This window comes from Perna viridis, chromosome 3 (genome assembly GCF_037379345.1).
Source record: "Perna viridis isolate PV_CMFRI_1.1 ecotype Kerala chromosome 3, ASM3737934v1, whole genome shotgun sequence".
NCBI lineage: Eukaryota > Metazoa > Mollusca > Bivalvia > Mytilida > Mytilidae > Perna > Perna viridis.
The window spans coordinates 13,376,639-13,402,798 of NC_142447.1; the positions used below are offsets into that span (position 1 = coordinate 13,376,639).

The window sequence follows — 26,160 nt, forward strand, 5'->3', positions numbered from 1 at the left end:
ATATTTCGAATTTTTTATGAGATTAAGAAAATCTTTTGAGTTCCTGTTAGAAATGAAACTTTTATGAATTAATTAGATGAAGGAAATGCAAGGTATTAAGATGAAATTAAAAAAAAAGGTGAAACTGGAATTCCCAGTTTTATCACTTTTCAATATTTAACAAAACAAGGCTTAGAGCCCTTGGAATTACAATACTGTCAGTCTTGTGAAAATCAACATCAGTACCTTCAATTGATGAGAGCTGTCAGCTTCTGATTGGTCACTGCCTAGCAACCAGGTAAACAATAGGACACAAGGAGAAATGGAATTGATTAGTGACGTGCAGATGGGAACACCTACATTATGTTTTAAGGTGTTGGCTCAGGCAGGTGTGCTCTCACTTTAGGTAGTTCACCTGTGTCAGATATATTGCTAGTTAAGGATGCAAGAGATCGGTGTGATTTTATATCAGGTTGGTGCCATATATTATTTTTTTCTTCAATATTAGTCATGTCAGTTGATATTGGAATTTCCAGGTATTTGTCAATTAGATCAGGCATACATTGAGAAGAAAATTTGAATATTTGTAGAATTGCAATGCATAATAGATTCAAAGAAAATAACATTTTTTTTATTTCATGCATTTTGTAAAGTCTTTCTCCATCCATTTTTGTAAAGCTAAAATGTTAAGCTAAGAATACAATGTTTGTCTTGTACTTTCTCTTATAAATCATTAAACATTTTTGTGACACATGTTCAATAACTATTTTTGAACATCATTTTGCAAAATTGATAAAAAGAAATAAAAGTTGAGACTATTGAAACCATTGTTAATTCATGTCGTCTTATCTTCTCCATGTAGCAAAATCTATAATTGTGACCATTTTAATGAATGGGGAGTTTTCTACTTAAATGGGGTATAAATAAATAATGGAATTCACATTATTGATGTTCGTTTAAAGTACGACATTGGACATGAAACCAAGTGAATCAATAGCCTATAATTGGAACCATTAAAGATAAAAAAGGTTACGCTTCACTTAACATTGAATCATAATTATTTTATGGCCGATATCAATTTTTTGCAAACTCTGTTTTGTTCGTTTGTTTAACTTTCAATTAAGCTGATATTGTTAATGATTTTATCAGTATTTGAATGGAGTGAATATCACTTGAACTGAGTTATTTCAAATAGTTCATCTAGTAAAGTTATTTTGTGGCATATCAAAAATTGAATAAGGTTTTGTTACAATTTAAATTTAGGCTTTACCAGTATTTTGTTTTGAATTGTGGTAACCTTTGTTAAATACAAAAATACCACTCACTTTCATAAAAGAATTACAAATTCTGGTCTGCTGTATAAGTTGTTTCAAGGAGCAACGTTTCAGCAGCTCCTGAATCAAGTACAAAGGAAGATCTGAATACAAAAATAAATTATCTGAAGGATGTACTTAGAACCAAAAATAACGCATAGGAAGCCAAATCCAGCAATAAGAAGTCATTAAGATTTTAAATTCACATTCTTGCAGTACTTAAATAGAATATTTACAAAGTCCTAGGTTGTTTCCAGTTTTTTGGTTCATTAGCAGTGACTTTGAATTTGTGACCTTTGAAGTTTTTTAAAATCAAAATGCAATAAGCATTTTACGTTTGATATTGGAAATAAGAGAATTGTTTTATGTTCACATCAATTTTCAAAATTACCTGAAACTTAATTTGAAAATTTGTCATGTCATGTTCTGTTAAGTGTTTAAGTCATGGTGTCTTGCCAAGATCAAAATGATGCAACCAACCTTTAAAGTCTTACTTATGAATCATTAAATAATTGATACAAAAGGGGGGGGAATGGAATAAACACATGAAGCATGATTCTAGTTGATGTCTGATAATTGTATTGATTTTATTATGGGGGAGGTTGGGGAGGCCTCTGGGTTTGGTAATTATAGCGAGTAATATAGTTAACTTTAGGGAATAGAGTTGGTCTTGATTGTATGACTATTACCTGATTAAATAACTGGACATTGAACAAAGGGAATTGAAATTTTCAATCATTTTATAGATATTTTTGTCAAAAGTTTGATAGAAAGTTAAAATCGCTTTGTCATTTATCCAGTCAATTACATCAACTTACAGTGTAAGGAAGTTCATCAGGTGATTGTTATTTATTGGGAAACGTCCAACTCTGTTCCTTTAAATTAGCTGTATTACCGGTTTTAAAGAATACAAGTTTTAATGATTCCTGATTTGGGCTGTCTTGCCCTGGTGAAGGTGTTGGATGTTGCAAATGAAAAGTGACGAAAAATTAGGGCGACGAATAAATAGAGGAATTATTAGAATTAAGTTTGCTTTGTATGTAATCAGGTGTGGTGAGTACCCTACAGCATCGATGTATTTTATAATTTCTTCCAGTCCTTCTTGGATTTTAATAGTGCAACTGATTGTGGGTTAATCATTCTTGGTAGTTTATTTAAACTCTATCATTATAAATCATTTCTACCAAAAAACAAAATAATTCTCTCTCATAACGAAAATTTTTCAAAAAGAATTAATGTATCTTGTCTTATGACATTTTGTCTTTCTATATTTAAAAAATTTAATTTGTCTACCTACGACATATTGTTCTATTAGTATTAAAATTTTCAATTATAATTCTTTGTCTGCGGTCGGTCGATGTTTTCATGGCTTTTTGTCTGTGACTTAATGTCCTACTTTCCTTAAGTAACGGTATGTGAACTCTGACTTTATGGCTTTACTCATGCCCCAAGTTCTGTTTTTATTGTTAATGATGGAGACTACCGGTAATGCTGAAATTCATTAGAACTATTTTAACAAGGAATTAAGCTAGAGCTACCTGGGCTTCATTGATTTTCAGATTGATCTTCTGTCTGACAAGAAGGTTTACAGATTTCAAATTCTTGTAATATTGATGTATTATGGGATTATCATGTTTAAGGGATAATTTGGTGAAATCTTCTGGAAGACATTGATTATGATAGTTATGTCTAGAACATTTATTATGTTGGGTTTATTTAGGTAGAGGTTATTTGAATGGGTTGCCTTCAAAATAAGAAATGTGTGAGGTTTGTCTACATTAGAGCTGATATCTCTTCTTTTTCTGTATTACCGTTTTATGACCCATTGAATTTTTTCACAATTTGTTAACAAGATTGTTAATCTTGCACTTGGCTGGGTGGTTTACATGTAAAATAGGCATTTGTTTTACAAGAATCTGAAGTCATTTTATTTTTGAGTAAATACATGCTAATGTTAACAGTCAGTTGCTTTTCCTTTTCTCTATGCTGACCATAGATTTAAATAAAGGTTTCTAAAATAGTAAAGGACCTTTGAACTACTTTTAGACTAAGTAATTTACCTTTAATTTCATCTTATTAAGAAATATTTGCAATATTTTTTTGCATTTATTATAGAAGTTGTTTTTTTTTTCTTTCAGTTCAAGCTGACATGGATGCTGGAATGAAGCGTGGTTTTGATGAGGAAACTGATGATCAGGGACAGAAAAGAAGGAGAGGGGATGGACCCCGAGTCGAATTGAGATTTCTTCTTGCTAGCAAGGTATGTAATAAATTTCAATATTATCTTTAGATTTGCATTGACCATACAAGCTGTTAAGCTTTTATTACTTTTTTGACCCTCTTCTGTATTTAAGTGGTAGGATAGAGGGCCCCTACAATTTAGTGAGTATGTCTTTCATTAACTGTCTTATCATTTTATTGACAATGTCCAATGTATTTGTGTCTGTTTAGTTATATCCCATAGTAGAGTAATGAAACTTGACATGTTTGTGTAGCACTATCTGAAGGGTTGTCACTTTTATCTGTAGGTCAAAGTTCTGGACTAAGGCTACTGCAGTGGCTACATCTAACTTGTCCTTTTTTAAATTCAAACAAGATTTAATCAGCATTGTTTTATATTATCATATACATAGTTTCTCAGTGATTCCAAATGAATTCTGCTTTTACTGGACAGATGACCAGTAATCATTACATATGCATTATAGAATTTGCCTAATTATTACAGGACATTGCTTTCAATCTGAGGGACCTTCACAATCACTGACTTCGGGTTAAGGGTACAAAAAAATCATTTGATGGTACATTTTTCTATTCAAAGTTCCACCTATCTTGCATGCACCTGTCTCTTGGTGACATTTTAATTGGATTTTTGAATTGAGAATGGTAAACAATACTTACAAAGGGTATTACTGGTAATTGGACTAAAATATTTATGTCCAAAAAGTGAAATATCAAAAAAGTAAAAAAAAAAGGAAACTTTATAGTACAAGAGATTATTTTTTTATGTGTGAGCTTGGGGAGTTAGGCTATTTCAGGGTTCCCTTTGTTGTTGTTGGACACAATATTTTCATGGTAGTTTTTTCTTTTTTTTTCTAAGTAAGACCTGTAATGTGAAAAATAAAGCTATTAAGCTGTTTTTAATGTTTTTTCTTCAAAGTAAATTTCATACATTAAGGAGAATGATCATGATTTTGAAACTGTGTTGAAGTAAATTGATTTGAAAAGAAAACACCATAAATTGTCTTTATGGTCAGTATGAAAGTTTCCCAGTTTACAGTGAACTAGTGATTTCTGTAACATAATCTAGGCAAACTAGTGATTTTTGTAACATAATCTAGGCAAACTAGTGATTTCTGTAAAATAAGCTAGGCAAACTAATGATTTATGATAACATAATCTAAGCAAACTAATGATTTATGTTGACATAGTTGAGGCAAACAATATAATCAAACAAATGCTTGCTATTTACATCACTAATTGGGATATGAGCATTTGCTGTTAATTGGCTAAAAATGTTGCATTATAATTTGAAATTTTTACAAAGAATGGATAGATGCCATCCTTGATGATTTGTCTGTTACTTATAAGATCGGGTAGAATATATAGTCTTATGGACAACAGCCTTTTATTAATAAATTGCCAGCCATTCCCAATTTAGAAAACTAAGTCTGATTGTTTAGGCGCTTTGCAGAGACCATTCAAAAATGTGCAATAAGGATTTGGATCATGTAATGTGTTTTATTTTCACAAATTCCATCGATCTGCATTAAGATAAATCTTATTATTTCTGAATAGTTTATATCCAGTACAAATTAATGATGCATGTTTCAATTTTAATGTGGTGCCAAATTACAGACAATTCTTTTCTTACTGATTGTATCAAAAAGGGGTTGGCATTTATGAAAATATTAGAAAATAGCCAATTTTTATTCTGAATTCAGTGAAACCATTCTTGAAAAACTGGAAACCTGTATAAACCAGACAACTAAGTTCATTCAATAATCAGTTTCAATGCCTTTTGAACCTGTGTAAACCAAATAAAAGGGACTCTGTTGACAGGTTTCATTTTATCATTAAAAATGTCTCATTCTTAAGATTGTACTCCCAATCTCCCTAACATAATAATTTCTGTGATTTCACATTTTTTTTCAGCTAGCAGAATTGTCTATTTTTCAAATTCTATAGCTTCAATATTTATGGCTACCACAGGGATTCAGTTATGATAAATTCTTGTAGTTGACAGCACTATTCTTGTGTTATAAAATCTAAATAATGGGAATACACTGCCAAATGATTTATATGACAACTGCATAAATATAGCCTAAAGTTTTAATGTAGGAAAAATGAATTTTTAAGGATCTGCTTTATTTAGATGATTCTCCTGATGATAGTTTTATTCTCTTTTTGGAACATATTAATATATATTTGAAATAAGGATGAAAATATAGAGGTACTCGGCATAGAAACAAATGCTCCAAGACCTGCAGTGAAAAATGAAAATGCCAGAAGAAGTGATTTATGGTAGTTCCTATATAGGTATGGTCTGAAGTTACTTTAGATAAAATGAAACCGATGTTCTGGAGTATCCTGTTTAGAGTACTTAAGGAGATTTTTTTTAAAAACTCATTTGAATCCATCAAAATTGTTTGTAGCTGGCAATGATAAGCACAAGTATACAAGTAGGTCTGGAAAGTTAATTGGTTTACCAGTGATTATCAGAAATGTGATTAATAAAGAAGGTCTTGCTAATATCAGGAATGGGTGCAACAAGTTGTTGGGGACATATCTTAGATATTACTTTATTATTATGTTAATTTTGAAAAGATACATTGAAAGGTTGCTTTTTTAGAACCCTGAAGTTATATACAGTCAAACCTGTCTTCAATGACCTTGTACAGCAAGTGGTCTAATATTCAGGTTTATTTACATAGTAAATACTACATAAGGATACTATAATCATGATTGCTAAGAAGGGTTTGATTATGTGTAAAATTTTCAATACATGTATTGCAAATTTTAATTGTTGATCACAATAAAAATACCTTTTTGATATTTTTTATGATACATAAAATAATTGACCCCAAGATTTGTCCTGAAATGTTAATTGTATTTCAATGCTGTCTCCATCATTAATTTGTAGTCCAAAGGGCGATGGTGGTAAAAATGCAAGTGGACCTGTAAAAGTCAGAGATGATTTTTGTCCGCTTTTTAGTGGAATTCTGCAATTTTACATATGTATTTTATTGTTACCATTCTTTTACTGTATGTTTACTTCCAATTTTGCCAGTTTCCATTTTGTTTGTTGACTTCGTAAAATCATTCCTAAAAATTACCTAAAAAACTTGTACTATCTTTAAAAAAAGATAGCCAGTATAATTTGTTCTTTTTACTTATAAGTTTCTACATTTCATTCAGTAAAATAACACATGGCACGCATTTTCAATTTTTGATACAGTTTTTTCAAATGCCACTTAATTATCAGTATATGGCCAATCATGAAACAGAATTGTGATCAGGTGACTTGCGTTTCCATAGATGAGCGTCCTTAGGGTAAAAAGTGAAACTATACCAACTGCGCAGGAAAAGACCAGTAATATCTGAAATAGAAATTCTCCAAAATATAGTTCAGGTGTATGTTTACCATGATTACTGATAAGACACTAATGTTAAAATTATCACCATGAAAATGCCCAGGTATTTTGACTGTTTATTTAATGTTTTAAAGGTGCTGTAAGGTCATGATTTAATAATTTTGATATAAGATAAAGGTCTCCTTTTCTTTCTTCATTGAAATGAACTGACGGACTAAAAAACAGATGTCAGCATATTGTTGAAAAATTGGCATATTGGCATTTTATATTGTTGCGGATATTAACTCATTACCTAGGCGTTATTACACAGATTGCTCAAACAAATGAATTTTATATCAGTTCAAGGGAGGATATTAAAGATTCTTTTTGTTTATATTAGCAACTATTTATGGATAGATCCTACATCATACGGTAAATTTACACCATATTAAGCATACTTTTTCTGATCTTTGTATTTCATTGTTTAGAGATGTTATTGTATTGGCTTGTAGCTATTGCTGTTTCCTCAACAGTAGGGTTAGGAAACGTACAGTTAAAGTTTTGTTTTGTGGAAGAGTGATGCTATTAGAAAACTTAAGTACTTGCTGCTTGACTTTAATTGATTTCTGAATAGTTGGAACTGAATTGATAGAAATTGGGAAAAGTTGCCTTTTTTGTCCAGAAATTAAGGCTAGCAGAAAGGAAAGTTCACAATTTTTTTTTTGAAGAAATATGACATATATTCAACGTATTCTAAACATTTATATATTGCTATTTAGATGAATCTTTGAATGTTGGTAATTTTGTTCATTTGAATTGAATTGTACATTTCAGAATGCTGGTGCTATTATTGGAAAGGGAGGCAGCAACATCAAAAGATTGAGAGCTGATGTAAGTTTGTATCAGTTATACATATCCTTCATTGGTGTGCAGACATTCAAAAACATCTCTCTGAAACTACCACTGTTCACTTACTGCAACATGCTATTCTGAGAAATGTTTTAAATTGGGATGTATCTTTCTTCTCAGAGATTCAATGATGACATAAAATATTAAGTCTTGTATATTATTCCTTATTAGTTAGTCCTTCCCCAAAAAAACACCTCAACATACTTAATTCAATTTTTAAAAGATCCCTGTAGGTCTATGTCAATTGAATTTACAGATTTGGCAAGTTAAAATTGTATATACATCTAAGACATTACATAAGTGGGTAACAGCATGTACTGTAAGATTTTAATAAATTTCAAGCAATATCACAAAGTTTCCGATTTCTTATTTCCCATTTTGGAAAAGCTGTAACATTTCTTGTTTGTAGCATGTTGTATTTAGTGACTCTTATACTTTAATGTGCAAAGGTATCATGTAGTTCCAGAGCAATGTTTACTAAAACGTACATTCTTTTTACTGTAATGCCAGCAGTTGAAAGAATATTATTTTCAAAAAGCAACTCCGAAGAAAATAATACACTGTATCAATATTTACATTTAAAATTTATTCTTAAACCAACTCTGGGCTCTTGGAATTTCCCAGCCCACAGGTTCTTTCTCCAGTGCCGAGGGGTCCAACCCAGCCAGTCAGGACCCAAACTTCATAATTTTGAACTTTCAGTGGTTAACGAATATTGAAGAATTGAAATGTCATTTTGCTTTAAATGATATTAAATTCGTGTAATTCTATATTTTGTTAAATGCCATATTCCTTATAATTATACATGCCTTCTTCTTTTCAACAGATTCGTGCCAATGTTGTTTTCAAATTTGACATGACAATATGTATATAATATTAGATATTGTTTGTGATTTTGACGCCATGTTTCTAAACGATGTGTTCCGTTTTCTCTCCTTTTCTCCATATCTGGCCTTGCCCAAACTCCACATCCCACCCGAAAATATTTGGTCTTCTACCATCAAACCTGACCCAATGGAACGTTGGTCTTCTCCAGTACAAAGCCAGTGTCACAGTCCCAGATAGTACAACTCCTGAACGGTATGAAGCTCCATATATTTTAAGATTTGATAAACTTTTTTTTTGTTATTTGTTTTTTTTTTTTTTTTTACATTCATAACCCTTGCCATGGGGATATCTTATAAATCATTTTCCAGTATCACTTATCATTGTCATTTTGTGTTTAGACCCTTGCTTTTATGGTGAATGGTGCCAGGTTTAATTTGAAAATAAGTTTTGTGCTTTATAGAACCTTTAGGTTGCACACTTAGTTTACAAAGAGATTGATCTATTTTGCTGTTACATCTGGAATTGATAGTTTCCATTTTGGTCATATCATTTTGTTTAAGAATGACCTGACCAAAGTGAATTCTGAAAGATCTGGAAATCTTTTTTTACCAGACACTTTTTAAAGTGCCTTTTTATCAGTAAAAAGGTATGTTGGACCTTGGTAAACCTGTCTATACCAAACGAATTTTAAGATCGAAAGAGGTTCAGTTTAGACAGGTCACACTGTACTTTGTCGACAAGATAAAGGCAGAGACTTTACTGAAACTAAATGCTAAAAAAAATATTAATAATTTTTTGCTTTGATAAATATTATGACTTAGAAACATACAATATTGGATTATTCCTGTTGTTTCTATGGAAACCTGCGGACCAACTTAAAATTCTAGCACCTGGCACTGGTCACCTTGCTGGGGTCTTGTAGCATTGGTTACTCTTTCTGCACTGGGTTCTTGCAGGGACTCTACTTAACTTGCTTCATTAATATATAGATGGGATCTTTCATGTTGTGTTCTTAAAGTAATTAATGGGTTTTTTCTGCTTCAACTAATATAATAGAGTGTAAAAAAGACATCTCAAGCTTTCTTCTGCCATGCAAATACTGTTTCTTATTTCAATTCTACAGAAAAAAAAAACACAATTACTTGTGTACATTTTGACGTAATATGATTTATAATAGTTGTTTTTATTTTAATTCTTTTGATTTAAAGTACGAGCTTAATGATTTTGTTTTTATATTTGTGAAGTAATGATGTAAAAAAAAAGTACACATGCACTGAAACTACCTCCCTTTGCACCTCACAATCAAGGTATTTTTAAGACAATTTTTTAATTGTATTGTAATGTTATGTTGACAGAGTTTTGACTGTCGGAGCAGAGATTGGCACAGCATTAGATTGTTTACTTGATATCATTCCTAAGCTTGAAGATGTAAGTCACTATAAGGCCAAAAAAATAATGTCTGTTTCCTGCTACCTTGCCTACAGTGAACATTTTATGGCTCAAGTACCATTTAAATTGAGTTTGTTTCCTCATTAAATCAGGTATTTCCCTACCTACACGTAGCTGCCTTATTTTTTCCTTGTTACTAGCAGGAAACAAGATTATTTTTTTGTTTTGGTCTAATGCATTGAAGTGATGTTGAAGATTGATTACCATCGATGTTGATCCCATGCAACTGACCTATACAACCATCAGTTTGACCCAAGTAATGCAGAAACTTTTCGATATTTTGAGTTCTTGTTCTTGTATAGTAAGTGATTATAATTTCCAGATAAATTGTTTGGGCATCGTCCTTTTGCACCAATTGGATAAAAAAAATTGTAGTTAATTGCGCCAAAAAATTTTTTGTGTGAAGTCCTTTTCCACCAGAAAAAGACTACCTTATGCGCCAAATACAAATAAGGAAATATAATATCAAAAAGATAAAAATCTAAAGTAAAACAATCATAAAACGATCTTAAAATAAAGAAAATGAGTTAGTAATGAATCAATTAAAGATAAGAAACATTTAAAAAAATACATCTATTTAAAAATGTATCTGGAATAAAAACCAAATATAAATTATTTATTATAAGCCTACAACTTGAGCATAGGTTCTGAAGCATTTCAAGCAACAACATATGTTAAGCTGAGAAGTATTAATGCACCAGCCATTCTCGTGCTGAGAAGGAAGCTTTCCTCCTTGAGAAATACAATCTATTGATGTCTGGAGAACTCACTAGGCGACAATTTGTGCATACTCTTAGTTACAAATTTCAGCCTTTGATGAAGTGAAAATTGATATTAAAAGTTATAGTGATATAATCAGATTGATTAGGGATTAAGGAACAGTATAGTTTTATATTTTATCTGCATGCTTTATTAAAAAACTTTTTTTAAAATGAACATTAACTCCGCCAGGGAAACCTGCCGGTCTGGAAAAAGGAGGAGGGTCTATATCTACATTATTTAACTAAAATAAAAGTCTTATATTTCTTATTTTTTTAATGATTATACATGCCAAAGAGATTTTTTTTTAAATGGTGAATAACACACAATAACCACAACACGCACCTAATGTATCCTCCCAAGTCGTGCAGGGTTTTGAGTTCACCATTGCTCCCTCTAGGTGGATGACCTAATGTAGCACATAAAACAAATATAAATTTACCTGTTTTCTGGAGCAAAAAGGTCATTAATTTGTGGCGCAATTTAGCTATGAAAATGGAAAAGTAAACTGGCGCAAAAGGAAAACGGCCAATTGTTTATAAGAAATCTCAGATCTTCTACAGCTTATTGTTTGGTTGGAGCACTGTTCAATAAATAGTTAAATGCAAGAAAATATATCTAGAATTTACAACATACCAAAGAGATTTTATTTTAATTTCCCTTTAGTGAAATGCTTGGAGAATAATTTTTATTTTTAAATGAACATATTGACCTCATTAGACTTTTCATCAATGTCTTTCACAGCTTTCATTGTCCACAGATTTTAAATTTTTCATTCTGGTGGGATTGTTGTCTCATACTTACCATATCCATTCTTGTTACAGTGTTTATTAATAAGCTAGTGGCTGAAATAAATTGAAATTTTACAATATGAGAGGAAGTCTTGCAGCTTAAAGTAAATTTTTGTATTTACAGTACAAAAACTTCAAGGATGATGATTTTGATTGTGAGTTAAGATTGTTGGTTCATCAGAGTCAGGCAGGATGTGTTATTGGAAGAGCAGGGTTCAAAATAAAGGAACTTAGAGAGGTGGGTTTAGAAATGAAAATATCAGATGCCAATGTACAAAATTTCATCTTCATTTAAAATAACCCCATTTAGATTTTTTAAATACTTAAGTATTTTTTCACAGAAAATATAGTTATTTAAGCAATTGATTTCATATAAATCATACATTTATTTGTGGGAGATTCCAAATTTTTTATTGTCTCCCCTAATGTTGGAGAGTTAACAGGTATGGTGCATTAAGCCGTAGTTTTTAGTCCCAAGGTCTGTAAGGCAGCATTGATTATAAATAAGGTGATTTATAGTATTGGGTTTAAGTACTTCACCTATTTATAAAGCAATTATCTGAGCCTGAAAGTGTCAATTTTCTACAGTTTTATTGCATGTGGCATTTTGGATTGGTGACACTAAATAGGTAAATTCTTCATTACAGAAAACAGGAGCCCAGATCAAAGTATATTCTCAGTGTGCCCCAGAATCAACAGAAAGAGTAGTAGCTGTAGGAGGGAAGCCTAAAGTTGTTGTAGACTGTATTGATACCATCCACGAACTATTGAAATCTGTAAGTTGTATTTTGAGCTGCAATTGTGTTATTTTCTGTATCAAATTTTCGCAGAAAGAAGGTTTGAACTATTTAATAAAATAGGAAAAAAACTGTGTGAAGGAGGCTTATTATTTTTGTTCTTTAAAATATGAATGATTGTAAATGACAAGACCTAAAATTATGTTGGTACAGTATGAAGTAGCTAGCATTTCACCATGGTTGATGAATTTCCTATGAGAATTGCAAAACTATACATTTTGTATACTTGTTAGATGTCCCAAGACCTTAGATTTTTCTCTTTGTACATTACAAAAAAATATATTTCAGGCCCCACCTAAGGGACCAAACCAGCCTTATGACCCTATGTATTGGGATGAATTTATGGTATCTGAGTATGGAGGGTACACAGCTGCTGAAGGTGGGAGAGGCAAAGGAGGTCCAAGGGGTGCTCCTCCAGGAAGAGGAATGGGGATGGGAGGCATGAGAGGAAGGTAAGTCACTGATGAGAGGAATAGTGAGTTGTTTGAAAGGGTAATTAAGGAAACCAGGATTCGAACAGTAATCAAAAGATGATAATCAAAGGGTAACGAATAGTCAGAAAAAATAGACACACATTAAAAAAAGAACATGAAATAACCAAAATAACACATGCAAAGAAACAAATGTAAATGAGCAAACTGTGAGCATTGATCAGGTGCAGTGGAAGGGCAAGGGTCCTTTGCTTTTCTTGAAACACCTGCTGAGTTGCTCATAAAATATAACATCTGGGGTGGACGAAAGAGGTAAAGAAAACTGTGAAATAGTGTACAAATAGGTTTTCATGGTGCAGATTTATACACCATTATGATCATGAAACTTCTGTAGTTAAGACTTTGGATGTATAGTGGTTTTTCTGTTAGATACTATGATTAAAGATTTTTTTTCTTTTAATAAAGTATTGTTAAGATTTTCAACATAAATTTATGGGAGAAAAATATACACTTACCGAATTGATAAACATCAGTTTCAACAAATTTTTAGTTAAATTTTGTGTTCTTAAGAATTACAGTGTCCATGAATTAAGAAGCCCCTTTTATGTTAATGACAATTTAACTGAAATTTTGTTTTCATTTCAGAGGTGGAATGGGCCGCATGGGAATGGGAGGCGGTGGGATGAGAGGTGGTATGGGTAATATGGGAGGAGGAATGGGTATGAGAGGTGGAGGCATGGGAGGACGTGGTAACAGAGGAGGTGGTATGATGAGGTAAATATTTAAGTTTCTTGAAAATGTTTTACCTTCTTGTGAATCTTTTGTATAAAGTCTTTAGTTTGAATAATTTTATTAAAAAAAAGAATGATGATATATTCAGTGTGGCAATTTTCATTATTTTAGCACTTAATGTAATTTATGTATAAAATAAGTATTTAACCTTTTTAGCTTACCTAGCTAAAGGCCATATGAGCTATTGCCATCACTTGACGTCAGTCGTTGTCGTCAACAACTATACAAAACTCTTCTCCTCTGAAACTACTTGACCAATTGGAACCAAACATGGTATGAATGTTTTTTGGAGTATCCTGCATAGAACTGATGTGGGGATTTTTGATCTGTCAAAAACAAGGCAGCCGTTACAATAAATAGAACATAGGGATCAGACAGTAGTTTTTCGCATATATCTCCAAAACCGTTAGGTTTAGCGAAATTCTTTCAGTAGCTGAAATGATCCATATTATTAGGACTACAAAAGTCTTCAGGGATAAAAGTTTTCAAATGACTCCTTGTAAGAGTTATTACCCTTGATAGGGGAAAAAATGACTCCTTTTTTTTTGTAACAGTTTTCAGTCAATACCTTGAAAACTATGACAGATTAAAAGAAAGATCTTATGATAAATCCTACTAAAGACTTCTTGAGTCTAAATTGTCGGACAATTTCTCATGAAATTTATTGCCGTTGAAAGACAAAATTTTACCAGGTGAGCGATTCAGGCTCCTGGGAGCCTTTTGTTTTTTAATGTAATATAAACTGTAGAAATAACTGAGTTCATTAATATCATTTGGTAACTGATTTCCAGAGGCAATATGGGAGGAAACCGAGGAGGAATGATGGGCAGAGGTGGCATGGGTAACATGGGTGGTGGTATGGGCATGGGCATGGGAGGAGGAGGAGGAGGTAAGTTGTAGAATGATGAAGGAGTGGAAAGTAAGTTATACACAATGTAGATACCTCTGTGGAATTCTGTCCTAAATTATACTGATATTGGATATAAAGTCATTCAAATTCGAAAAGTTTGAAAAAAATGTATCCAAAAGGCAAGTATGCAGTGGTAATAAAGTATGACACATTATTATAATAGATAAAATTCTTCCTTGAGAGCTAATTAAATCATTCAGCAGCATACTTAGATTTGTATTGAAAATTGTATCAGTTCAATTTAACTTGCCATAAAAAAGACATTACTGTTTGCCATATTCTGACATTATTGTTTGAACTAAGAACTGTATTTAGCTAAGTATTGCTTGCCTACTGGTATATCCCAAACCTTTTGCTTTAAAAAAAAATATGGAACTACAAATGTAATTGCTTTCAGTCTTAGTAGTACTGTTTGAAAATGGATAGTTTTAAACACCATTGAGGTTCAAAAGATTGAGGAGGTAGACCTGGGGTGAGGCACATTACTCTTGAAATCAGTGATTTGTTTGTATCATATTCAATTTCACTAAAGCCTATCAAGCTTCCATATGAAACAGAATGAAATCAGTTCAAGTTACTTTGATGCTTACATGAGATTGATGTAAAATAGTGTATACAAACGTTCCAATGATTTCTAAGAGTAGAGTTGTGTCTCTTACCCTGTCTACCTCCTTAATATCAGAATCATATTATTTCAGGATTTGGTGGAGATGGGTTTGGAGATAATTTTGGAGGGGGTTTTGATGATGGATTTGATGGTGGATTTGGAGGAATGAACCAAAACTTTGCACAAGATAACACAGTATGTTTTAGGATGATTAAAAGTCATTTTTGATATATTGAGTACTAATACTGTATTATCTGTGGTGGTTAGTGTAAAGGAAACTTTTATTTGTTACTTTTTTATGGTAAAGTTTGCACTCTCTAATCTTCTGCTTTTAAAAGCAGTAGTGATTGCCAGTCTTTGCCTGACCAGTATCTTCTTGAAGTAGTAATTTTTTTCTTGGGAGAATGTACATGTAAAAGTATTCAATTGAGTATACTTTGCGGTCTGTATGCATTTTTTATGCAACTATATTTTGATAGATATTTTATGGTATACATATTTCTTTTTGTCCATAATTCTTACAATAATTAAAAAAAGCTTTACTGATATATCGAGAATGGATATAGTGAATATGTCAAAGAGACAACAAACACTTGGAGATGAAAAATATCAGCTCAAGGCCACCTATGGGTCTTCAATGAACAACAATGAAACCCTTACACCACAGGGCAGGCTGCAGCTGGCCCCAATAAACAACAAGGAAACCTTCACACCACAGGGCAGGCTGCAGCTGGCCCCAATGAACAAGGAAACCCTTACACCACAGGGCAGGCTGCAGCTGGCCCCAAAACGATGAGAAAACCCTTACACCACAGAACGGGCTGCAGCTGGCCCCAAAACAATGAGAAAATCTTTACACCACAGTGCAGGCTGCAGCTGGCCCCAAAACAATGAGAAAACCCTTACACCACAGGGCAGGCTGCAGCTGGTCCCAAAACAATGAGAAAACCCTCACACCACTGGGCAGGCTGCAGCTGGACCCAAAACAACATTATACACAGGTACAGCAAAATAGTTGCTCCTTAAATCTCCAGGAACACAAGTGAAAACGAAATGACATATGAAGGCCAGAAATTCCTGGCATGGGACATGTGAAAAAAATGTGGGGTAAAGTACTTTTGTATGTCACAACCCTCCCCCTTTTAAATCTGGACCCTGTAGAGAAAATGATATTACACAAATAAACACACATAAAAATCATTTTAAAAAGGTTCAAGTCCCTTGTTAAAAGAGAAATAAACATTCTTGTTAGGAACTTTATTTCACTGTTTATTATACTTTTTTCGAAAAATTCTTGAGTAATGCATTTCTAATTTTAGGGTGACATGGGACAAATGTTTGGAGAAAACTCAACACAAGTAACAATACCCAAAGATGTAAGTAAACTAGTTGTGTTATGATATCTAGAATGCTCCTGGGTAATTTTATTCTTTTTTCATATTAGCCCATAAGTCTTATTTTTACATAGATGTCACGATACTAGTTAATGATAGTAATTTGATGAAAAAAAAATTGTTAACTGATCCTTGCTTAATGATCATAAAACATATGGTCAGTTGTTCATATGATGTTTCTGTTGAGTTTGGTCTCTGTAATATAAGTATTATTTATTTATACATGATAGAAAGATGATTTATAAGGTTGTTCATGTAAAAATCAGGCAGGTCCTATGATATGATTGGCTAAATTATATTCCACTGATTTTTTTTTTTCATTTCATCATTTCAATATAATGTTTATATCATGTTCATGTTAGATAGTAAAAAGAATTTTTAAATTGACATTGGATGGTTCAAACAATGCAACCAAATTTTTCACAAAAATAAACAGTTATCTCCCTTTTTCAGTGAATTTCAATGTTTTCTGCATTTTTTTTTTCTCTTTAACTGTTGCAGTTAATCAAAACCAACAGTCAACTTGGAGAAAGGATGCATTTGTGATATGAAATGGATGAAATTCTTTTAAAAAAAATTGTCATGTGCAACCCACTGCCTGGTATTTCATGGACACCGTCTTAATACAGTCTTCATGTAGTAGGACCAATCATAATGTTCATGTAATGTTTTGAAATGAAAAAATGTCAATGAACCAGAAAATTTATACATGTAATCAAGTGTCTCCACACTAAATTTCTAAACTGAACTCTGAATTATTTCTGAGCTTGATGCATTCAGAAGTGATGCCTCAATTTGAAACCAGGGTCAATGCATCCCCAATATCACAATTTTTTATTAGAATTTGGCTGATTTTTTAAACTTTATGAGGACTGTAAATATATGTACATGTATATAGATGTGGTATCTAAATCTGGGCTTTAATCAATTTAAGATGAATGGGATACAGGGATTGATTTTTTTTTCGGTTATATTTATAAAAAAATGTTAAGTTTTCATTTCTCCCCAACATGAAAATTGGGTTGATTATTTAAGTGTATTTTGTGAAGTATTTCAAATCATTTCTATCTCCTGCAAGTTTGTCAAGAAAAATGAGACAGGGACCTTTCTTCAGAAGTAATTAAAGTTACCTTCAAACCTTCTTTCTTTCAAGAAACCAAAAAGAATTTTATGAAATTATTTCAATTGAATAAGAATCCATAACTTTCTCACCTCCCTGTTTCCACAGCTTGCTGGAGCTATAATTGGGAAGGGTGGCACCCGAATTCAGGAAATCCGTCGACAGTCTCAAGCTCAGATTGTCATCGACGAACCCCTGGCAGGTAGCAATGATCGTATAATAACCATTACAGGGAACCCGGAACAGATTCAGAACGCCCAATACCTATTACAGATGAGGTAAGTCTGATTTGGTTGAACTAACCCTGCTTTAGGGTACCAGATAACTGATAATGAGAAAGTACTAGTGTTTTGGGGTTCCTGATTTCAAAAGTACCTATGATATAGTTAAATACTAACTTCTTTGTTCTAGAATTTCAGTAATATTTTAATAGAATTGATCTAATAAAACAAAATTTCTATAGAAATAGAAGAACAGGAAATTTTATTACAGGCACTATATAAAAAAAAACAATTCATTGGCTTTACCCTGAAACATAAGTACTTCTGCACTAACTGGAGGGTTTTATGGTTTGGTGTTTGCACTACTAACAGTGTTGTTAAGGCCAAAAAAAGGTCTTGTTTCCTGCTACCAGCCGCAATGTTTATCATAATTATAAATGCGTAAACTGAAAGATGGTAAGCACCAAATATTGGGGGAAAAAATTTCGAAAAAATTTGACTATTTATCTTTTTGTGGAAAATTTTTCAGTTGGCGGCAAAAAAGTAAGGTTGGTCAGGTACCAGAAAACAAGGCAATTTTTTTCGGCGTAATTCTTTTTTTTTTTCAAATTAAGTAGTAAGAGAATTTTAAAAAGGTAGGTCATTTAATGTTCACCTTTGACCTGATCTGCTCACAAGTACAAATGAAAAGTTTTGCCCTTTATGACTTTTGTTAAGGTTGTGAGAAATAAAAATGATATATGGAAAGTGTTTTTGAGTGTGAAAGAAGCCAGCAAAATTTGTGAATGGCATGAAATTTGTTTGAGATAATTAGTTCCTTTGAATAACAGGTGTTAACAATGGTATGAGGTTCAATTAATGTACATTGAATCTGACCTTATTCATGCATGTTCCAATGATTAGTCAAGATAATTTATTAGCATGTTGTAACCAAAATCACATTGCAGTGTTCTGGGTTTGGTAATTTGATTACATGTATTATAAGGTAATTCTTAATTAGGGGTGTCAGGTAGCGAAGGTTTCGTGTGATACATCTGTTCACACCCTTTACACCTGTTGTAAGGAGTGTGATGTTAGTGTATTGATTTTGGATAAAATGTATATATATATATAACTTGAAGCATGACAGTACTCCATTTTCATTGTAAAATGATGATCTAAAGTGTTCAGCTAGCTTTTGGGGATTTCTGGGCTGGAGAATGATTGTCCACTTCCAAAGGTCTGTATTGTGTGACTCTGTAACTATTTAATTGCTTCAGAAATATCTTCAATGTTCCCAAAAAAAGTGTTTAGTAATAAGTTATTCTTGTACATTACATGTATTTGATTTGAAGTGGTTCAGTTTCTTTTTTTTTTCTTCTAATTGTGCTTGTTTGGTTAGGTTATTCTGATAGGGTTTTACATCGTCATTATTGAGGTTGTAAATGGGACTTGAAAAGGTTGCTGATGAAGTTACTGAGCTTGGTCTTTTCTGTATTTCCTTTGTATGCTTTCCAGGGTCAAATTTTAAGATCATTTTAGTACACTGTATTATAGGTTGATAGGGTGATAATGCCCAGAGTTTTGTTGATTTTCTGCATGGTTGTCAAGATACCTGATCATTTGTAGTCGTGGTAGTCATGAAACCAGTCTACCTTTGGGTTCTCAAAGACAGAAGGGCCACCAAGCCTCCTTGCTGTTTTCCTCTCTTTCTATATTGTGCCAATCAGTTGTGTTGTCAGGTCATGATGGTTTCTTTTTTAGTTTTTCTCTGTCTTATAAGCATTGGCTGTCTTCATTCTACTACATTGACCTTGCTGTATTTTTATATCTAATTAACTGGTATTAGATTTATTATCTCCCTTTGATCTATGCTTTATTAGTTCTCAAAATATATTTATATGATAATTTACTCTATACTACAAAGTATTTTAGTCTATCTAATTTCCTGGTCAAGAACATAATATGTTTCCTTGACTTTATTATTAAGTCAAATTAACTGCTGACGCTCTTATATCTCATATTGTTAGAGACTTGCTTTTTCATGTTATTGCATTAGCTTACTGCCATATTCTTGCATAGTTTAGACTAGTTTACTTATTAACTGCATGATAGCAGCTTAAAGCTCTTAAAATACCTGACAATAACCAGACATGATATTTCATAGATCAGCCATTCACATATGCTACTTCACTTCATTTTTGCATGGTGGTTGCCTCCAGCTTAGTGATTAAATCTTACAGTTCTTACTAATACCTGACAGTTACAAGGCATGATATTTCTTAGTTTAGCTATTTCCCTTTGCTACATAACCTAACTCTTGCATGGTGATGGACTACAGCTTACCTTAGTGATTAAAGCTAACAGATGGTGATGGGGCATGATATCTTTCCTGGTCTGGAAGACTAGTGATTTTGTTGTTGTTTTAGATATATCAACAATGAATCACTATCTCCCATGACTGGGTCAGCTACTAACAGCTTTCTACTAATACAGCATGATTCCAGCATGGCTTCAAGTATGGTGTAGCATGTATTACATGCAAATGTGGCTTCAAGTATGGTGTGGTTTTACATGCAAGCATAGCTTCAATTATGGTGTAATCTTTCATGCAAGCATAACTTGAAGATTGCCATGGTCCTTTTGGTTACTTTCATACATTATTTCCTTCTGACAAATTTCTGCAATATATATTGGTTTTCAAGAGATGACTCTGGCTGTTTTTATTATTGGTTCAGGTGTGGCATTGTAATCCTAATAGGTCTCTTCTTTTTGTGTATGTTTTTTCTGTTTTTTCTCCAGGAGGTGGGGGGGTCTTAATTAATTATTCAATAATTAATGATATTAGTACAGATTGTTACTGTGGATTTATGGGGGATTCCTGTAGTTCTGTTTAATCATGGTTTGCGTGGCCTTGTTATTCTGGTGATGGATGATTGATTTTTATTTTAATTGTTTTTTTTGATACATTTGTTCCTTTTTGATTGAAGGTGCATTTAACTTGACTTACAAATAAAATGTAATGTTTTTTTTCAAAATAGGTTGTTTTTGCTGAATTTTTCACCTGTCAAGGAGGTAGGCCTTGAGTAAGGGACAACTCATACAAATCATACAAATCATTGGAACGTTTGTATTTACCATTTTACATCAATCTCATGTAAGCATCAAAGTAACTTGGACTGTTTCAAATGAAAGCTTGAAAGACTTCAGTGAAATTGAATATGATACAAGCATGTCACTGATTTCAAGAGTTATTTCCGTAACCTTAGGTCTACCTCCTTAAATACCCATATCAAGGATGTTCAGATCAGGCAATTGTCCTTTCCATTATCATTGTATGCACTGTAATTGTCAACCATACAAATATTAGTTAAAATTAGTCTTTTTACAAAAGTATGGAAAGGAACTTAAGTTTTACAGTCTGTCTATTGATGATGTGTGCAATATTCTAAGAAAGCTCATTTTTATACCTTGCCGCACCAAGTGGAGAGGTATTCCCCTAAAAAAAAAATTAGATTTCTGTTCCTACCCAATAGTTTCCAGAAGATAAATAGTAAGAGTTTGAGTTTAGGCCAAATAAAACTAATTAGTAGATTTTATTCCTATCCGGCTCCAAAAAAATGGACAAAAATAAAAAATATTGGGGGAAGAATTTCAAATTTCAAGATTTTTTCACTTCAGTATCTAGTATTTACAATTAAATACTATAGCACACAAATCTTTCATTTTTTGGTGTTTTAAAAGATTTTGATGTGGTTATGGTTTTAGAACATATCTATACTTCAAATAGCTTTAATTAAGCTAGCAAATATCTGATAAAAAATAAAAAATAAAATCCTCCCACCTGCCCCATATTTTTTGTGGAGGTTGGATGAGAATGTACTACTTAAGTTTACTTGGCCTTCCTTTAATTATATATTAAACACATGTACTAATTGGTAATATTTTTGTATTTTTCAGTGTGAAAGAATTCTCAGGGGGACAGTATTGAAGATCTGAAGAATTTTGTACATTACAGAGATTTTTTTGTCATTTATTGTGTTTTCATAGTTCATGAACTAGAATGAAATAAAAAAAAAAATAAGTGTTCACTTAATTTTTCTTTCTAATGAAATTGCACTTACTTTAGATCAATAATTTTTTTTCAGCATTATGTTAAAATTTCTGCAGGAATAAAATTATTCTTGAAAAAAATTGCAGTAGAAAATGTCAGATTGACAGTCATGCAAAAGTTTCATCATGATTATTTCATTACAAAGCTTATATTCTGAACAAATTTGTTCATCATGACACAAATTTCATATTTCAATGAATTTTAATCTTCATTTTATCATCTAACATGATTATGGACCATTTTATTTAAGTGTTTGTTGTATAAATTGTATTATTGTGTATGACTCTAAGTCAAGATATATATTTATCAAATAAATATGAAATAAACCTTATTTTTTATTCTTAAATGCTGTATGTACTCCTTTTCACAGTGGTGTAATGCAGTCTTCATGATAAACCAGTAGTCCAGATCCCAAGGCTGGTAATAATGCTGGTGGGCCTGTAAAATTTCCACTTACTGGCCAGTAATATCTATAAAAATTCTCCAAAATATGGTTGGAGCCTTTATATCAAGAAGTTAACCATGAAAACTGGCAATGGTATGATTCTGCCATTACCATGAGGTATTTGGTGTTGAATAAAATCTTCAGTATAATAATAAAATCAATAATAGACTTTATTTTTAGAATGTAACATTTATTTTTAGAGGGTAACACAGTTTGTTTACAAGAACTAATCTTCCCTAAGTGAACAGTTCTATTGAAAATGTACCATAAGGTGCCACACCACAAAAGGAAGGATTTGATTAATTTTTTTGGGGTTGTAGCTAAGGACCAGGAACAAGTCCAGTTATTAACTTGAGTAAAAGTGCGGATCTCTGAAATTATTACAGGTGCCATGCCACAATAAAAGGCTTTTTATTGATTTTGAACATTTCTCTTGCTTTTATGCAAAATTCGATTAAAGCACTTGGATTCCTGTAAAATTCTATAATGAAGGAGGCGGCTGTCTAGAATTATACATCGTTGTTACTGAAAAAAAAATGTACAACTAGATACAAATATATAGTTCTTGATAGAGATTCCTCATTCTTTGTAAAAAAAAAAACAAACAAAAAAAACTTCCAAATATACTGAAGAAGATGTTTTCAAAATGCTAGAATTTTTTATCATAAAATATCAGAAACATATTTGTTTAGTAGCTGAAAGGCCATGTGAGCTATTGCCATCACTATGAGTCGTCAATGTCCATCGTTGTCCTTTGTAAACGTTTTAAAACATCTCCTCTGAAACTTCTCAACAGATTGTAACCAAACTTTGCATAAATTTTGCTAAGGGTATTTCAACAATCTTTGTGTGGGGATTTTTGATCTGGCAAAAAACATGACTGCTGTTATTTAAAATTCACCTTGGGGTTTAAATAGCAGAATTTATATGCAAACAACTCGAAAACAGTTAGGTATAGCTAAAATTTGGCCAAGGTAAAATTGTTCAGCATGATTGGATAGACCTTTGCCGAAATTTTCAGAAAGATCTGTTGGGGAGTGAATGAGTTATTGGTCCTAAAATGGACTTTTGTCCCCCGTGACATGTCACAAGGGGACATGGAAATACTGGGCGTCCATCCGTCTTTTTTTCCGCACTTTTCTTTGTTATGCTTTTACCAAAATAAGTTTGTTTTGGTATGTGGCCTTATCATGAAGAGTTACAGATTAGGTTTGACTAGTTACAGTTGAATGATTTTTTTATGCAAGTTATGGCCCTTGGACTTAGAAAATTTCAGTAAATTTACAGTATGTAGTCTTACTATGAGAAATTACAGTTTAAGTTCGACTGTGGGTACGGTTCAATGATTTCAACGGAAATTATGGCCCTTGGACTTGGAAAATTTCAGTGAATTTACAGTTTTCCACACTTATTTTGGTAATGCTTTTACCAATTGATTTATATATTGTATGTAGTCTTACTATGAGAAGTTACAGAAGTTGGACTGTAGTTACGGTTGAACGGTTTTTATGGAAGTTATGGCCCTTGGACTTAGAAAATTTCAGTGAATTTACAGTTTTCCACACTTTTTTGTAATGCTTTTACCAATTGATTTTATATTTTGTATGTAGTCTCACTATGAGAGATTACAGATTAAGTAAGACTGTGGTTATGGTAGAATGATTTTGACGGAAGTTATGGCCTTTGGACTTATTAAATTTCAGTGAATTTCAAGTTTTCTGCACTTTTTTATTCGCTGGGGACATTGGAACGCTGTTCTTTTATTTTCAAATGTTCTCTCGGTCAACTTGTAGGATGGATTGTAACCAAACATGGCATACATGCTTGTTAGGATGTCCTTAATTTTTTTTTATCTGTCGAAAACAAGGCTACCGCTACTAAAACTTGAAGACTTGTTGAAATTACTTGAAAACCTAAGAGTTTTATCCAAATTTTCTAATGGAAAATGATCAGCATAGTGAGATTGACCTATGCCGAAATTTTCATTATCTGTTTCAAAATGCTGGAGTTATTGCCCTTGAAGAGTCCAAAATGACTAAGAGAAATTCATATAATATGAAAACCAGGTGGATAACTAAGATGCTCTGTATTTATTAAATGATTCTTGTGACAATAACATTGTAAGCTCAAGAGTCCAGCTTTTGATATCTATAAAGAGTATATTTGACCAAGTGAACGATTCAGGCTCTCTATGACCTCTAGTTCAAAAATAGGTCGGCATTCCAATGGGAAAAAATTATGTTCCTCAACTTGCTGACCAATTCCTTCACTCTTATGAGGCTGACTTAATAGCTGATCTGATCCAAAAGAAGGAACATCTTTTAGCTAGATCCTTTAATCTCGGTTTCTGCTATATAGAAGACGTATTATCGTTAAACAATCCTAGTTTCGGAGATTTCATTCATCGCATCTACCCCCAAAGAACTTCAGATAAAGGATACTACTGACACTGTCAGCCTCATATCTTGACCTACACTTAGAGATCGATGGTAAAGGGAAGCTATTGACCAAACTGTACGACAAACGTGAAGACATTTTATTCCGTATTGTCAAACTGTTTGAATAATTAATTTCTTTCTTAACTATAGATACAACTCGTACTTGTAGGAAGATTTAAGGCAGTTGGAGGAAGTCGACGAAAAAATCGTCATATCCATGAATTGCCTGACTCGTAAGTGGATATAACAACTAAAACTCTACAGGAGAGTTTTCCAACTTTATTAGTGATAATGTATTCACTAAATTGCATATCAGTAGGTGTTAGATTGGTTGGCGTTGTCATTATTAGAATCCCTATTTTCAAAATTTCATTATTTATATCCAATTTTGGTTCTGTAAAATGTTTCATTCAGATATAATAATTCATATTTTGTATGTGAATTTATAACTCTTTTGCCCGAAAAATAAATTTGTAATGATATTTTTTAAACGTTTCTTTTCATATAAAATTATTATTATTATTTTATACTCATATTATCTAATTACTGAATATTTATTTAAAAATCCATAGATGAAAAAAAAAAGATTTACTGGCAGTTTAGGGAACAAAAAAATGTTTTCAATTATCTTAAAATTTAATAAAAATATATGCTTTAATGTTGAGGCCCACATTAAAGCATATATTTTTGCTAACCAAAACCAAATCACAGCTATAACTAAGTGATTCACTGACATCACGAAGGACTGTTCTATAAAGGAACATCAGTTAACGTCAGCTAAAAATTTGTTGAATGAAAGATTATCCACGATACAAAAGTGTGAATAGTGTGAGATGTCACAACAATATTCTCTCACATCGAACCCGTAAAAATGCAAAAATAAAAACAGTGTCACATTCGCCACGAACAGAGTGAACATTGCACTGTACTGCATTGGGTAAACACATACATAACTCGTTTGTCGTTTTTTTAAAGTTAGAACATCGTGAGTATAGCCAGGAACTTCTTCCCATGTATAGCTGAACGAAAATCTGTGCTTTTTACAAGACGTAAGGCGTTTTTCGTCAACATTTTATTTGATGTTGAATATACTGTCCGAGAATCTAAAGACATTCTGCAGGTTGAGAGAGATAAAGAACTCTGTCTCAAGGTAGAGATTGGAATGGTACGTTGTAGGGGCGTCGAAAAGTACAGACTACTTCCTTGTTTGTCTAGATCTCTTTTTGTGGAAAATCTTAGAGTCCATGTGTTGAAAAGACAAAGGATAGATGATATCGATATACTAATAAGTAATTGGAGAAATCGTGCGGTAAT

General features: G+C 32.3%; 1 protein-coding gene across 4 annotated transcripts in view; it reads left to right on the forward strand.

The window, feature by feature from the left end:
- Nucleotides 1-22,292, forward strand: part of LOC148621079 (heterogeneous nuclear ribonucleoprotein K-like) — a 36,842-nt gene extending 14,550 nt beyond the window's left edge. Inside the window, exons 1-14 of one of the 4 annotated variants that reach the window (XM_088575115.1) lie at nt 305-451; nt 3,431-3,552; nt 7,697-7,753; nt 8,808-8,851; nt 9,955-10,027; nt 11,723-11,836; nt 12,246-12,374; nt 12,684-12,847; nt 13,472-13,600; nt 14,410-14,508; nt 15,225-15,330; nt 16,455-16,511; nt 17,758-17,927; nt 21,810-22,292. In XM_088575115.1, the coding sequence (XP_088431241.1) occupies nt 3,442-3,552; nt 7,697-7,753; nt 8,808-8,851; nt 9,955-10,027; nt 11,723-11,836; nt 12,246-12,374; nt 12,684-12,847; nt 13,472-13,600; nt 14,410-14,508; nt 15,225-15,330; nt 16,455-16,511; nt 17,758-17,927; nt 21,810-21,840 (1,284 nt within the window). In that variant the 5' untranslated portion in view covers nt 305-451; nt 3,431-3,441 and the 3' untranslated portion in view covers nt 21,841-22,292. Of the gene's footprint in view, nt 1-304; nt 452-3,430; nt 3,553-7,696; nt 7,754-8,807; nt 8,852-9,954; nt 10,028-11,722; nt 11,837-12,245; nt 12,375-12,683; nt 12,848-13,471; nt 13,601-14,409; nt 14,509-15,224; nt 15,331-16,454; nt 16,512-17,757; nt 17,928-21,809 lie in introns of those variants that run through there. The other 3 variants (XM_088575113.1, XM_088575116.1, XM_088575114.1) reach the window with 3 other exon arrangements.
- Nucleotides 22,293-26,160: the final 3,868 nt, after the last annotated feature.